Here is a 16,676-nt window from a genome sequence, read left to right as displayed (position 1 = left end):
TATGCTCTCTCGCAGTAAACTTGATTGTCGTATTTCTAAATCCAGTTAGTGAGTATAAATCTAAGCTTGAATCGGGAAACTGGCTCACACAGAGATATTTATCATATCTGTGCTCAGAGTGTGTGTTATGGCACTGATCCAGTGAAGCACATAAACACATGCTTAGGACTCATATCCCAGTGATCTCCTTGGGATTACTGATCTGCCTACAATTAAACATGTACTTACGTGCTTTACTGGATTGGAATCTCCATGAACAGACATTAATGGATGAGGGAAAGATAGAAAGGACAGCAGTGTCTTTAAAACTTCACACCATTCTGATCTGACACTAATGGTGATTTTATCAAGCTAATTTTCCCTTGTTAGTCAGCAATTTACAGTGCCCTGAAAGTTGCTAGAGGGTAATGATTGATGAGAAGTGTAATTTTGTGTGCTCACATTGCCACTCCCTACCCTCGCTCAATATTTCTCCACAGTATGCATAGAGGTGATAAAACTTATCAGAAATTGCTGCTGAAATGGATGGAGCAGGATGACAGAGGAGCCAGCACACCTACTCTTCCCACTAGAGAATATCAAGGGCCATCAGCATTAAAAACAAAGATCGATGATGTCTAAATGATGATTAATTCATTTTTCAGAAATAAGCACATGGAAAAAATTAACAAACTTCGCTCGCATTGCTCAGAACCAAAAGAGAGAAGAAATGCCTGCACTGTCATTTATCAGAGTCGGTGCCATAGCTGAAGCTCTGACCGGGACCCCACACTGCCGGGCACTTACCAGAGGCAGTCCAAATAGGCAGACCTGGGTCTCACAGTCCACTGCACTGACAGCCAGCATGACCACTGTTGGTCCATTCTAATGCCCCCAACCATCACTGCTGCTCTGAAGACCTATTTTCTGCTTTCTCCAGTGAAGGGTGATGCACTCCCAACCCCAGCCGTGGGGTGCAGATAACAACAGCCTGGAAGAACAGTGCTCTGAGCTGGAGAACAAAGCTGCCTCTTGCTCTCCATAGGAACAGGTAGAGAGGATACCTGGGTCAGCCTTCACCGTGTGCTTGTATCCTCTGGTTGCTAAAGAAGCTCAGTCACCAGAGCAGGGAGAGAGGAATGCTGATCTCACTCTGCCTTTGTGCAAACTGTTAAGTTACTCCCTTTAAAGTGATGGGGTTATACTACCCCAAGCCACCTACAGCTTTGCTTTTCATCAGATCAAATATAGTCAGTTTTAACTGACCCTGGAAATGTCAACTGGTTGACCATTCCTAATCTCACTGTGAGAAATTTTCCAGTGATGCCAAAAAATCCCACCAAAATTATGTTCCTTCTTAGAATATTACAAACAGGTTGCTTTTTATTTAATCCTGACTATTAATTTTAACTCCACGTGTGAGTTTCACAGCTTTTCCTTACTGTCATTTTAAAACCTCTCTATTCCAAAAAGCTTTTATTTCTCTGGAGAAAAAGCACATTTTATAGTCTATAGAAGGGCTCACGTAATATTTCACTACACTTACGTTCTCTTTCCCTTAACCTTTCTTGCTGTCACAGGTAATTCACAGTTCAGGTACTACTTCTGAATCCTGACTTCTCTGGTAGAGGCCAAAGCATCTTTTGTGAGACTTCCACTCAGCACTGAAAATCAGCTGATGAGGCCATAGCTGATCAGGCCTTTCATGTTTCCTTCTTTAACGAATGATACTGAAATACTGCACATTAGCAGCATCTTGCCATCTCTGAAATATTATTCGAAGAATTGGTGAACATTGCATGTTGCTTTCATACAATTTTACATCTTCTAAGAAAGCAACTGAAATACCGTCCTCTCTATTTCAGTGTTTTCTCTCTTTTCTCTCCTTCCTGACCAACTCAGTTTCTACTGAGACTACAGGGGGTGTTTTATGTTTTAAGGATGTCTCACTTGTTTGAACATCAGAGTGACAAAAATGTAGAGAATTATTCAATCCTCTAAGTAATTTCTATTGCACTGAAAACTGTAAGAAAGAAAGGGCAAAGCTCTCCACAGCCAGACAGGCACTATAATGCTCTTATTATTATCATTACCAGCTACAAAAGAAAAGCCTTTCTACATTAAAAGCATAAAATTATTCCTGTACGCTGAGGAAATGCCAATATTAGTATCACCCATGAAGTCTGGGCATTCGAAACATTTACATGTCGATATTTGGTAAACTGTAAATTCTGCCAAGTTATTTTCATGCTTCCCACATGTATTTCACAGACTTATGGCTCAAGTAATTCTAGATTCTGCACAACCAACTGATTATACTTGTATTTCTCCTCTGCACTGCACCATCATTTAGGTGCCTATGGCTAAGATCGGGTGCACAAACAGGCAGGGCTAACACAAAGAGGCCTCAAAGACCTTCTACATTAAGCAGACAAAATCAACCAGGGATGATCAACTGGTGGCCCTCATCTGAAAGACAGGGTTTTTTGCTTCCTAGGAACCCTATATGTTGACAGATTGGCCAGTGTGACCATGTTGGGATGAAGGTGCTGTGACTGGCAAGGTTTATTAGAACAGCTTCTTTCTAGAACATTTAAAAACCCCACTTCCTCTGTGTCAGACCTGGCACACATTTGCTCAAGTGAGAAATCCCTTGAAAGGAATTTGAGTAACTGATTTAGGGCTGAACCTCCACTGACTAGAACTTTTCAGGTTTTTTCTTCCCCTCCATGCAGAGTAAAACCAAGATAAAACGGGATTGCTCATTATGTTTTCATTAAGGTTTTTAGATGATGCTATACATTTGCCAAGCATCCAAAATACTAAGCCACCTGTAACTTGGTTATTAAAACACCGCAGCAGCTGAAGTAAGCCTTGCCTAGGGTTTCCAGCATGATCACCATCCCACGCTATGCACATGTGCCTGTCTGCAAGTATTTCTTTCCCAGCTGCGAATATCACAGACACACCTTTCACAACTCTCAGAGACTTTAGCAGAACACAAAGAGAAGGAAAATGGACTAGCCTGTGTTCACCTGCAACACAAAAAAAGCCCCAAAGGCAATCAATGCCTGACACACACGTGCAGCAATATTATTACAGTTGCCTAGGAACCAGCACAAGGAGCCTGCCTAAGGAGGGACGCCCATGTAGTAAATGAATGGAAGAAAGTTGGCACTAGTATGACATTCATTTGTCCCTATAAGGAGCTTGTTAAGATAATACCTTGTATGACAGATGGTTTTTACTAGACACGGGTGGGTTATTTTTAATACCATGCTTAAAAACTGTTAATACTTCAGACATGCTTTTGAAAACTTTACCTCTGAAAAGGAGAATAAAAAAGGGCAAACAAAACCAGAACAGAGCCCACTTACCCAGCCCTCCAAACAGTTACACGCCTGAAATTCACTCTAAATGATCAATTCAGTGTTCAGGGAGCCAGCAGTGATTCAAAGCATAATTGCAGTTTTCCTTTTCATATACCTGCTCATCAGACAGGGCTTATCCTCAGTATGCCAGCAGAGCTTGAAGACACTCTTAATTTATAACAGCATGGCTGGGTCTTGGGCTGGTCCCAGAGGGTACAGAAACAGCAGACATAACTGCAATTGCCAACCACTGGCCCCACTTGTGTGCTGGCGGAAGTGATGCAGTGGGGTGACCTGGTTACAGGTGGCAGTGAGCAAGGGGTGTAACAGTGACACAGGCTGCACTGATGGGACTTACCAAGTAGGGTGCCCGTGGTTCACACCTCTGGAACAGCCTCAAGGACCAACCCAAACGGTGCCTCCCCATCTAAGCCATCTCTTGCTCCTCGTCCTGTCATGCCAGCACCCACTGCCAAGGTAAGCTGCATCCTACAGATGTGCAGAGTGGTCAGAGATATTAAAGCCTCACAAATGAGGGGGAAAGCGGGCAGCTCACTAAGGGAGATAAAACTAGTGGTGCTCTGCCAGTGCGGGAGCAGCTTCACTGCCAACCCCTCCATTGCTACACACACAGAAATTGCAGGGCAGGCCTTCATTTTGGGTGCTCACAGAACAATTTGTTACAGACCAGGGCAGACCAAGAACAGCTTGATTTAACCACCAGCTATTCTCCCATGACAGCTGTCTAAACAGGCAGTTACCGCACCAGAGCACTGCAGCAGGGTCAAGCAGGAGCAAAGGGACCCTGCAGCCCCCAGACCTCTCTTCGCAGAGCTCCATCACTCCTGATTAAGGAGGGAAGAGTGTCCTCAGCTCCCCTCTGGCTGTGGCTGCAGGGATTTATGCTACACTTATGTACGTATATTTCCATGCTTGCATCTGTCAGGAGAACTAAAAACTGTCAACCTCAGTACTGCACTTTCCAAGCCAAGTTCAGAGGCCTCAAACCAAGTAATGTGGCCTGTACAAAGCAGTTCCCAAGAAATCAGTAGAGGGACACTAAAATCAGTATTAAAGCATTTAATCTGAAACTCTGTGATTACACTTTAGTCAGCGGAGCTGAGTTACTTTGGAAAGGGGAAAAGCTCTACACATGGTAGATCCGCGACCTGCAAACCAATGGAGGCCATTGTAATTTGACTGGATGATTCTACTATTCAGCATGCTTTGTAAGTCTCAAGTCTGGAAATCCTGTGATTAAATCAGGATTTATGCTTTTAATAAAAGAAAAAGGCAAAGACACCTGGCCTTCATGGCTCTGCTGTAATATTACGACAAGCCTACCTGCACCCAAGGTGGAAAAAAGGAACTTAACATTCTTAAAAATGAAGTACATAAACAACAAGATTCTTAAGGCAATCTTAGAATTTCTGAGCACTTAGAGTAGGCAGTTTTGGCTTTTGTGGGCTAAAAGGCAATTGAAAAGCTGTTGTCTGGCCTACCAGGAACCATATTTGGGAGACTTAGCCTATCTTCAAAGGGGAATTTGCATGAGGAAGGAGCAGGAAGAATTAAAGGGCAAGTTGGAAATAATCTAGTATGAGGAACAAGGCACAGCAGGAAAGCTGCAAAGTAGAAACTGGAAGTGAGATGGCTGCCATGGCCAGGTAAGATCACAAGGCAGCACTGCAGAGACCTTCCTACCCAAAATAAACATCTGCCTTTACAGTGAACATTCTAGTTACTACCACTCTGACATGCAACAGGTAAAACCAACCTCTAAAGCTAATACACTTCTAAAATACAATGCTTGATGAAAAAGAATGTATTTTTATCTCTTTCTTTTTATGTATTCTAGAGAACATTACTGCTCTACCCTACACAGACAAAAATCAGATCTGTGCCAGAAGATTCTGACCAGCTTTGACAGATTGAGGTGAAATTAGATTATCAAGAGAAGTTAACATCTACTTAGCTGCCTAGATTTCTTTAAAGAAAGTGCTGAGCAGCTCATTTCAAGGTGCTTTGAACCAACTATCAACATCGATAAACTAAGCTCTTCCAAAAATTAGGTACTGAACTACTAGCACAGCTCAGGTGGGCTTGGGAAAAGGCTGACTAGCATGAAACAAACTAATTAAAGCAAGAGGGAAAATTACGTACGTACTTTGAGTGATGCCTTTGACCTGTGCCAAGGTATTTCCTGGAAATGCGCTATACTGTATATTTCAGCCTTTCCACGTAAAATCCATTCTCCAAATGCGCAAAGCTGCTTTTGTCTAGTGACACAGCATCCATAACAGAGTGAGCTGTAATCTTGCAAAGACTTTGGCATGCACATAAAGCTAAGCACAACCTCAGAGCCTTTAGTAAGACTTCTCAGTATGTATAAAGTTAAGTACATTCATACGTCTTATCAGGATGGTGGCCAAAGATTGTAGAGGCATCCAAGCTGGTTGATATAGTCAAGCCTGTTCTGTGGCACGTCTATTTTAAACTTGGGTCTTCTGGTTTGTGTCTTAAAAGGTCTACACGTCTTAACTGATCTGCAGAACAAATTAACTTTGCAAAGTGAAAACAGTTTAGCCTTGATAAATGAATACAAACACAAAAGAGCAACTCTCCGTGGTTCACATACATCTACAGTCACCACATAAAGGCAAGGAATTGACTGAATCGTTCTTAACCAAGCAAGTAGCTTTACCAGCAAAACACGACAAATTGCCTGTGAAAGCAGTCACTGGGATGCTGACAGTCAGGCAAGCTCAAAACTTTATTAACAGGGTAATATACAATAGTCTTAACCATAGCTATAATTAGTTGATTATCTAATTGGACAGAAACTCCTTTTTAATGAGTAATTCTGTTCTCATTCCAATGGTATTTTTCCTCGGTACTCCTTAAGATTTAAAGCTTGTTAAAAATTGTTCTAGGTTATAAAACAAATCCAGCCACATATTACAGACAATTGTACCACTCCACAGGCATTTTCTTTACACTTCCGATTTTTTTTTCATTTTAGGAGACAGAAACAATAACTTTTCACCACAGTAATGAAGAATGAGCAATATCAGAACAATTTGAGGGGCAGTGCCTGGTTGCTAAGAAATGGGCAAGAATACGGCTAACAAGACAATTTATAACCAGGGGCATTTAAACTCATTTCACAACACTTGTAAAAAATAAAATTAGTGACAGGCTAATCTTCCATGTTTATTTGCTAAATTTAAGCCTGGAGCAAATTTTGTCCACGAAATAAAGCAGGAGGCAGATGCTCAGGTTGCTTAGGTTGCCAGAGCTCCAGCAAAGGCAGAGCTGTAAGAGTTTACATTAGCAGGCAATTTGCTCCATGAAATGTGTAATTAACTCAGGAGGCTTTAAATATAGTTCTCAAGACTTAAAGGCCCTCAAATAAAATGCCAAAATCATGAAATTTAGAAAGAACACTTATGAACAGTTACACAAATACGGGTAAAGCAGAAAAGAGGAAATCAGGGGACAGAGGAATCAAAGTGACTGGAAAAGGAATCCAAAAGGATGGGACAGTTTTAAAGAAATTGTTTAACTACTGAATCACAGCTTTCACTAAGCTGTACAGAATGGCCACTTCCCAAGAAAAGCCACAGAAAGGAAATATCATTAGAAAGCTTATGACTTTGTGAGCCCATCCTTACATTCAAGGCAGCAAACTGTTGCACTGTATTGTTGAGCAGGATGTAAAGAGCCTGCCAAGCACAGCCCACAGACCCGCTAATTAAGTGAACTGATTGTGTTTGTTTTGGAACCGTTTGCCAACAAAGGAATGTGTCATGCTGATTAGTGAGAGAAGGGTATGTAATATATGTGCATTCAAACCCTGAGGAGTGCATAACCCAGGTATTCACTCTGTTTGCTCAAGGACTGACAAAAATTACTCTCAAGCAAATAACCTGACCAAAGAGAAACTCCAGCCCTCAAGAGGGGCCCTCCTTTTCTCTCAGCTGCATCTATCTAAAGAAGACCCATCCTTCAAAAATTCCTACTGAAGACTGCTCCAGAAACTGCTGAGAAGAGTTTGGAGAGAAGCAATCTCTCCACCTCAAAGCTGACCTGAGAGACCATGAAGATGGAAAGATAACAGTGAGCTGAGAACCACCTTGGAATTAAAAGGCCTCTCTGACAGCTGTCATTCTTCTCTTCAAAGAGCAAGAAAGGTCAGGGAGGTAGCCAGAGAAACAAATGCCAGCTCAACACAGGCACACACACACACAGACTTTGTTTTTCAAACATTCAACAGAGCCGTAAAGTTTGCAAAAGCTGTCATGCACCCACTTTTGAGTATTTCTAACCAAACAGCCCAGTTTGCTGGTAGAATTAGCAGCACGCTCAAAAGTGAATGAGCAACACTGAAAGCCAAGAAGGAAAAAACATGGTCTTCAGAGCTCAGCTGCTCTTCTCTCCTTAACTCAGCAGCTACAGCCAGGGTACTTGGCTGTCTACTGTCGAGTACAAAACGCGAATACTGTGCTGTAGACAGCAAATCCAGAAAACCAGCATGGAGAAAGGAAATCACAGTCAACTCTCACTGCACATTTGGACTCAAAATAGTACAACCAAATGACAAACTGGAGCTAATTGTTTATTCAGAGCTCTGTGTAACACTTAGCTAACAAGGAAAGCTGAACACATCTTCAGAAATTTCAGGTATAATTTCAAGTCTTTTTTGTGAGTTGCCATTCCATCTGCCAGAGGATACACTGTACATCCACCTATTTCTGACTAGCCTCCTCACCTTACACTTGTCACTGTAGTGGCCTGCACACCTCCCTCAAAACTCTCTTATCTGTAAGACGTGGAAACAAACACAAAATCCCTCTATCTGGCCTTCTCCCTCACTGCTTTATGGCTGATGGAGCTGCACAGTAAAACAGGCAAACTCCTCTGCTGGCATTACTTGCCTCCAGCCTGAAGGTGGAAAAGAGAAAAAATACGGAACTAAAATAATCTGGTTAGTTTCACAGAGGTGCATGTGCACACACCAGTACTAATGAGACCAGAAAACTAACTAGGAAAGGAAATGGAAAATGCTGGGGATAAAATCAAGGTTTAGCGATAAGGAGCACAAAACAAGTAAGCAGAATGACCCCTGACAAAATAAGAAAGAAAAATATTGGAGAACGTTTTGTGCCGATAGTGCTCTAATTAAAGTCATTAACAAAGACTGCTGTCTTTGGCATGACATCAACCATGACTCCGTATTTGTGAAGCAAGAACAAAAGTCCTTCCTGGCTTCTAATTCACATAAACCCAGGAGCTAGAGCAGCTTCTTTTGGCTTTCACTGAGCTGCTGACAAATATTATTTGATTCCAGAAGGGTTTACACTCTGTAATTGCAAGGTATTGTCTGATCTCAGCTGAAGGGCAGGGGAACAATATACACCCAACAATGTTTCTGTGTCCAAAAATCCTCCAGACAAATCAAATGCACAGACATTTCAAGTAAACCTGTCTCCCTGTCTTCCCAAATGCTCTTACACGTTCTCATCAATCTTTGGGGAATATCTTCAATTGCCCCTTATACAGTCTCAATAGACATCTTACGTTTTATGTCATCTTAGTCTCTTTTTAACCCAGCCTTTTTAACTAACATGCACCCTAGATACATTCCTTCTTGAACACCGGTTATAGAGCTCAGCTGCACACCTTGTTTAGCTTATGTCCACTGCTTTGTCAATGCAGTTTTTAGAATGAGAGTCTGGGTGGAAAAAAAAAGAATGTGCAAACAGTCTTTGAAATTCAGGTCAGGCTGAAAATCCCCAAAGAGCAGTGCTTGGTTACTTGTAATTTGACATCTTTGTGCACACAGGGGAATCAGATTCTTAATGAAGCCCTTTCAACAGGCTGGTCCTGATTGTTTCCAGAGGTGGCTCTTCAGTATTTTTTCCCTTCAATGGAACACTTTGGAGAACAAATTAAAATGACTGTATTTGAAGCAGCCAGAAAAGTACTTATCTATGGAGGAATGCTGTGCTGTCAGGCTGACTGTCCTTCCAGTGAGTTTAAGAAAAAAAATCTCCTTTATTCAAAATACAAGACATTTTTGAAATGTCTTGTCTTTTGTATTGCAATTGCAAATTGTGTTTACCAACGCAGCAGTAGTACACAGTTGCATTGCCAAGACTGCTCCGTTTTCCTGCATTTTGCTTCTAGGTTTCCCATTCAACTCCTGTCCCTGATCTGGCATCCAGTACTCCGTATAATGCGAACTAAAGGTTCTTTTGTTTACCTTGGGAATGGCATACACTTACAGTTATTTTGTAGCCACCTGAGAATAGCAATGCCACTTACAAAAAATAAAATCTTACATACAGAGGCACAGAGGAGTCTGCACACAGAAAGCAGAGAATCAGCCATAACATCATGGGGAAAACACTGCAGAATAGATGGTTAATGTTTTATAATGGATAACCCCAGTACATCATGGGCCTGGTGTCATCAGGTACCAGAAGGATGTCTGTGATCAATCTAGAAAATCCATTTGGCTTTTTAGGACACTTTGCAAACTCAGAACAGCTTTGGATAAGTCATACTGTGCCATGCTAGTGGGATCATTTCCCTTTTCCAACAGTTGTTCTGAGACTCACAAGGTTTTGGGAAATAGCTCTTTGTATCTATTGCCAAGTCTACTCATGCTGGCCTCCCTGAACCAGTAATTGAGTGTAACTGATAAGAAACATGCATTAGTGGGATCCAGTCCCCAGTTATTTAAATAAGAGGTCACGAGGCCGAGAATCTGCAAGGATACCATACAGGAGTCAAATATATGACTGACATGACAGTACCTGCTTGTAGAAATGTCTTCAAAGGGGTAAAGGATTTCTCCATTGTTGCAAATCTCACAGATGAAACCCTTTTGACTACAAAGGCTGCAGCTGTACACATGAGAGGTGGCGAACTTGATCACCTTCCCCAAGAAAGGAGCCAGCTTTCCTTCAATAACCTGAAATGAGGAGAAGACAATACTGATTGACAATAACATGCAAGATTCGTAGTCATTTTAAATACAACAACATATTCATAGAATCATAGAATAGTTAGGGTTGGAAAGGACCTTAAGATCATCCAGTTCCAATGCCCCTGCCATGGGCAGGGACACCTCACACTAAACCATGTCACCCAAGGCTCTGTCCAACCTGGCCTTGAACACCACCAGGGGTGGAGTATTCAAAACCTCCCTGGGCAACCCATTCCAGTGCCTCACCACCCTCACAGTAAAAAATTTCTTCCTTATATCTAATCTAAACTTCCCCTGTTTAAGTTCGAACCCGGTACCCCTTGTCCTGTCACTGCAGTCCCTAATGAAGAGTCCCTCCCCAGCATCCCTGTAGGCCCCCTTCAGATACTGGAAGGCTGCTATTAGGTCCCCACGCAGCCTTCTCTTCTCCAAGCTGAACAGCCCCAACTTCCTCAGCCTGTCTTCATACGGGAGGTGCTCCAGTCCCCTGATCATCCTCGTGGCCCTCCTCTGGACTTGTTCCAGCAGTTCCATGTCCTTTTTATGTTAAGGACATCAGAACTGTGAACTTAGTATTCATATACTAAGGCACCAAATATAATATTCATATACTAAGGCACAAAAAAGTAAATAAAGAGCTAAAGGCTTCCATCTTATCATCTAACTGACAGCAATGGATATTGCCTTACATTTACGATTTTCAGTTCTTGTTATTTTTTTATGCACAGATCACAGTTTTGTCTTTGTTCCTTTTCCTCCAAACCACAAGTTTTTAACTATCTTTCTGTGAACAGAACCCTGTGTTTCCTCCTTTGGTAATGTTGTCTTTCCTACTAAAAACCATTAAAATACAATATTCCTGTCACTGCCAAAATGAATAAATTCTCAGATAAAGTCTTGAATAGGAACTGTTTTCTTTCCCTTTAGTGTCCAGCTCTCAAATGGAGAAGTCCCTCAGTGCCAGACAATCCTGCCTAGGCCATTAGAAGTGATTAGCACTCCCAGTGCTGGTGTGAAAAACCTGCATGCAGTATAGATTAAACTGCTAGCCACAACACTCATCGAAATTTGTGACTTGGTGACAATGCCTCAATAAGGGGTGCTATTCAGGCAAAATACTTTCCATTCACATCAAACTTCCAGAGACTTTAAGGAATTCTGCTGGTGTAGGGAATAATGAAGATGGAATAAGGTCCCGAGTGTATATTCTACTCTCCTAAGCTTCCTGTGGTCTGAATAGCTGCCCGTGAGATTAGTGATAGAAATGTGTTACAGGATTTGATAGTGAACTCCTATAAAAAGGAAAGGGAATGCAATAACTGCTGATTGAAGACTTGCATGGGGCCATGCCCTAAAGCCTTAGAATGGGGAGATATACACTTAAACATGTGCCAGATTCAGTTCAGGCACCCCTTCCCTAAACGTAGTAACACACCACTTGTAATTTGGGTTCAATGTCAACAAATCTACAGAAAGCAAAGGTCAAGGCAGAGAACAGCAACAGATTCTGGAAGGACTCCTTCCCTGTGTAACATAAAACAGAAATAAACTTGTGTTCCAGGATAGCCAAGAGGGCACATGGAAAAGGAGACAGCATTGATGTTGATGGCATCGAATAGCGTGGACTGAATTGTGCCCCCTCTTTGCTTTCACTTCTAGCCTGCTAACAACATCTGCAACAACAGGAAGTGGCAATGTTACTGCTAGTGCTGCAGACAGGACATCTGCTCATGTTAGAGGAAAAATGACGTTCCTATTGCATCCTGGTATAGGAAGATCCCCTTCAACCAGAATATAAACAATGTAGAGAAGCTGCTGCACGAAATACGAAGTCATAGTTCAAGGTAGTGGTATCCCCAATGTTCTAACAGATAGTCAGAAGTTAGTTTAGCTCCCCTTGGCTGGATTTCGTCTTTCATCTTAGAGAAAGAAATTTTCTGCTTGCAGACTCCAGTGTTACAGAGGGTCTGAAAGCCAAACAAGTTGGGAGAAGGGGAAATACACAGAAGCTAATAGTATTCAATAAACAGGAGGAAAGAAACAGTGAAGCCACGCAGGCCATGACAGTGTGACAATCACCCTCCAAAAACCCGTTTAGCACTAACAGATGAAGTATGCATACAAAGCTAATAAAAACATATTTCCCAAAGCATTTTCATGCTACAGCAACCAGCTCTGACAGGCCACAAGCACTCAGCTTAAAATGCCAGGCTGAAGACAGAGCTGCAAACAAACTCTGAGTCCGTACTAACATCACTGTCAGCAAGGACTTTTGCTAAAACTCTGAATTGAAATCACGATAATAAATATATAATAATATAATAAACAAAACTAACATACTATATTACCTTCTTAAGCACCAGGGGTGAATTTAAGTCTGTACAAGGTTTCCTATGAAGAGCTCACAACCTAAGCAAGACAGATTGAGATTGGGCAGCTGCCCCTGAGGAGCTGCTGTTATTTGTTCCTATTGATTTATTTATTTGTATGGCTCGTTGTAGCACTGTAGAGGGTTGGTTTGTAACTCTGGCCACTGCAGACATATAGTGAAGATGGTATCTTCAAAGAGACATGCATGCCAATTTTGCAATGTGAATTATAGGCCATTTTACTGTATTATAGGAGGAACACAAAATGCAACATCAAACTGATGTTATCACTATTTTTAGCATCTGTAAATTTTGTGTCATTTTGTTTCATCAGAGACCTCAAGGCTGTGCACAGGATGTGACTTATCCATGCAGCACCTTCTCTCATTTGTGTTTGTAGCTAAGAATAATAAAATCCTCATATCCATTTACCCTGGCAAGCAAAAAGGAAGATTTCTACCTGCTGTCTCCAAGAGGAGTTTCATGGTAACACTTCCACAGTGAGTGTTTCATGGCTTAGGAGAAGGAGCACAGGACATGTAATCAAAGGTGACAAAAACATTCCTGTGACTAAGCACTCTCTTGTCACAGCCAGAGGACCAGGGTCAGTCGGTTTAGACATCCCAGAACCACGATGTCAGAGTCCCAGGACATTCTCCCAGATGATGCTGGAATGTGATTTTGAGTTAAAGGAAACACAAGTGATTAAAGAATGTGTCTTAAATGAATGTAATGCGTTATACAGATATCAGGGAAATCATGGCAGGGGGGTGTACATGTGAAAGACCTCAAGGTGACATCTTGGCAGAGCCAGTAACGTCTATGTCATTCTTTACAGCTCTGTTACTAAAGCCTTCCAGTAACAGAGACTCCACAGCCCAAATGCTGTCTAACCCAGCACACGCCTGTTCACACTGTTGGAGTCACTCCTAAGCTTTGACCTGAAACTGTCCTAAGGACATTTCAGTTTACAAAGTAAGTTTACAAAACAGAGAAACTGTGAAATCACACACTACAAGCTGCAGAAGTCCATCACATTTCATCGAAATGTGACAACTTAGCACAAAACGTAAGTTAAGAATATGCCAAAGGAATAGAAACCAAAAATGCCAGCATTGACTTCTCCCTGAAACATAATCCAGTCTTGATAGCTGAAAAGGCTTAAAAATATATTCCTGCCTAAAAAAAAAAAAAAAAGAGCATCAGGCTTAAACTAAAGTTTTTCGAAGTTCAGATTTTTTTCTACCTACAGCTCACATGAAGAGCAAGGTCTGTTTTCTAATCCAAATTCTTTGTAGTGAAAGCAATTGTTTCAGTGACCAAAATTAAGGATGAAAAGTCATTGGTCCTGGTCATCAACTGATGGAGAGTGCAATGGAAAAACACTTCTCCAAGCTATGGCAGCACAGAAAGCCATGGCTTTGCACGCTGTGGCTCCTAACTGCATGTGTCACACTAGGACTTGTATAAAAATACACACCCACCTGTACACACATGAAAGACAGGCCCTGCCCTCAAAGCACTTGTAATTTAAATCAACAAAACAAACACTACTTTTTACACCAGCTGCCATGTAACTCCCACCCTAAGTGGGACAAACTGTGTTTTGGAGGAGCATCTCATACAGGCTCCCTGCCCACACTGCAGAGAGCATCCCTCTGACCAGAGCACGGCTGCAGGGGCAAGGGCTGCTTGGGAGGCAAAAGGAGAAGCCAGGAAAGCCAGGAGCAGCAACCTGCCCCACTGCCCAGCCTCCTGCACCCGAGCTGGAAAGCTGAAGTGGGATTGGGAAGCAAGAGGGAAAGGCAGACACTTGTCTGCAGCAGTGGAAGAAACTAAAGGGGTATGCAGTAGCTGAGCACATCCCAAAGGGGTGTTGGGACAATCATTTTAGATGATTTCTAGAACAGAGGCTTTTCATACAACTTATGAATAAAGGTAAATTAAACTTTCTCTGTGTATCTTTGTGCTACCGTTCCTTGGGTAGCAGTATAAATCCAAAGAAACAGTTATGCTCTGTACGAGGTGGGGAGGAAATAAGGGGACTGCCGAATTTTAGCATTCAAGCCAATGCTGGCAACAGCACTGAGAGCCCTGGGCGGAGGGAAGACACAATTCACATGCACTGGGTTATGTTTTTCCTGATTCAGCAAGAAGACAGAGAAGATGAAAGGCAGCAGGGGCTATGGAACAAGTTGAAATCCCTTTGGATACATCACACTAATATGATCATGAGGGCAATGTGTGATCAGTCAAAGTTTAACTACTCATGAGGAGGGCGGCTGGCCCCCAGAGGTTTCCTGATCCTTTTATCCAAAGACTGCAAACTACTCATAGTACTCGCTTCTACCAAGGTGATGTTTCGGAAGCAAGTGGGCAGCCAGCTGTCTCCAGAGAATAACTGGGAAGGCCACAGACCACACAGCATCCTCCACAGGCAGAGAAATCCTACTCAGTGGCATTATGCATGTAACAGGGCCACTGCCCACAGAACAACTTCAAGCAGCAGCTCACATTGCCGAGGTGACTCTCATTGGTATCACTGTGCCCTACCTACACAACACATTTCTGAGCCCACAGCGCTGCCCTGCACTGGGGGAGAAACAGTCCCCTCACCTCTGACACATGCTGAGCTGCAACTCTGTCCTGACTCCACCCCTTAACTGAGCTCTATGGACAGAGCACAATGCTCATACAAGTTCACCTCTGAAGGCCCCCACTCTCCAGCCCTAGCCTCACTCCTAAACCTCTTCCTCCCACACAGCACAGTACAGGCAGGTCCAGAACCCCAGCCCAGAGCAGAGAGCAGTCAAGTCACTTTGTTTTCTCTTTTCAGCCAACAGACTCCTGTATGAGAACATACTTACCAGCATGAAAGAGGGTTGCACAAACTAGTCCCACAGGAGAGCAATGCAGTGAGCACAGTGTTGCAATATACATGTTTTAATGAAAAAACAAACTAGAAGAGTGCCCAAGTGGCAGAACTTCTTGTCCCTGTTGAGAGTTCTAACCCAGAGAGATGGTAACCAGAGAGATGGTAACCTAAACTCATGGTTTATAACTTCTGCTTGAAAACAGAACAAGACATGTCAGTGAAAAGCAATCTAACATTGATTAGACAAGGTAAGTATGGAAGTCCCCTCCAAACTCAGACTGTGTCATTCCCAAACAGGTGGCATTAAAAGTGCTTTAGGGGTACTAGGGCAGGAATGTGCAGAAACAGAAGGAAAAATGAGTCAGTTGTTGCTTCAAGTAATGCCTCCACAGCTTTCTGCCCACCTATTACACCAGGTCCACAGAAATACCCAACCTTTGCATCATGGCCACATAAATCAACACTGAAATCTATCAAACATAATGAACTTTCTGGACAGGAGAGAAAAAAACAGTACAGTTTTCAGCCATTTCTCAGGGCAGTGAGTGTTTGTTTTGAGGGCAGGGCTCCTATCAGCAGTGCTAGCTAAAGAAGTAAAAGGAAAGGAGTCAGATTCCATCCCTGCAGGAAGCTATGTTGTGAATTTGAGTGAGGGTCACCAAATCTCCTACCCCATCTGTGCATTTTTACCAACTTCTAAAAGTGAAGTAGAGAGACGGAAATCGACCCACATCTGGATATTCTGCCACTCTGGCACAAGCGACAACCACCAACCACCATCACTTCACTGCGGCTAAGTGATCAGGAAATAAACATTATGAAGAGAGCTACAAATGTCCCCAGCTCTCCTGAGCCCTCAGATCTGGACCTCTAATTCCTCATGTACCAGAAGCACAGGATGAAACCCTGTTTCTAACCTCAGAGGAGTGACTACCTGTTGCTACCGCTCTGCTCAAGAGCCCTGCAACCAGGGCTCAGTATTCCAGGTGAAGTGGTGAAAATGCTGTAAAACTCCGGTTCTGTATCACTGCCACTGTGAGACAAGCTAAATCTGCCAAATGGCTGTGTGACCCCACCCTTGTAAATCA

The 16,676-nt window shown here is 42.6% G+C and overlaps 1 protein-coding gene across 4 annotated transcripts in view; it reads right to left on the bottom strand.

Annotated features, from left to right (window-relative positions):
* PLEKHM3 (pleckstrin homology domain containing M3) overlaps nt 1–16,676 on the bottom strand; it is an 86,474-nt gene that overhangs the window by 8,044 nt on the left and 61,754 nt on the right. For all 4 annotated transcript variants that reach the window (XM_065670098.1, XM_065670096.1, XM_065670099.1 and 1 more), the window contains exon 7: nt 10,172–10,329. In XM_065670098.1, the coding sequence (XP_065526170.1) occupies nt 10,172–10,329 (158 nt within the window). The remainder of the gene's footprint in view (nt 1–10,171; nt 10,330–16,676) is intronic.

Source organism: Lathamus discolor, chromosome 3 (assembly GCF_037157495.1).
Source record: "Lathamus discolor isolate bLatDis1 chromosome 3, bLatDis1.hap1, whole genome shotgun sequence".
NCBI classification, from domain to species: Eukaryota; Metazoa; Chordata; class Aves; order Psittaciformes; family Psittacidae; genus Lathamus; species Lathamus discolor.
Note: the sequence above shows the minus strand (reverse complement) of the source record. Positions and strands in the feature narration are given on the sequence as shown.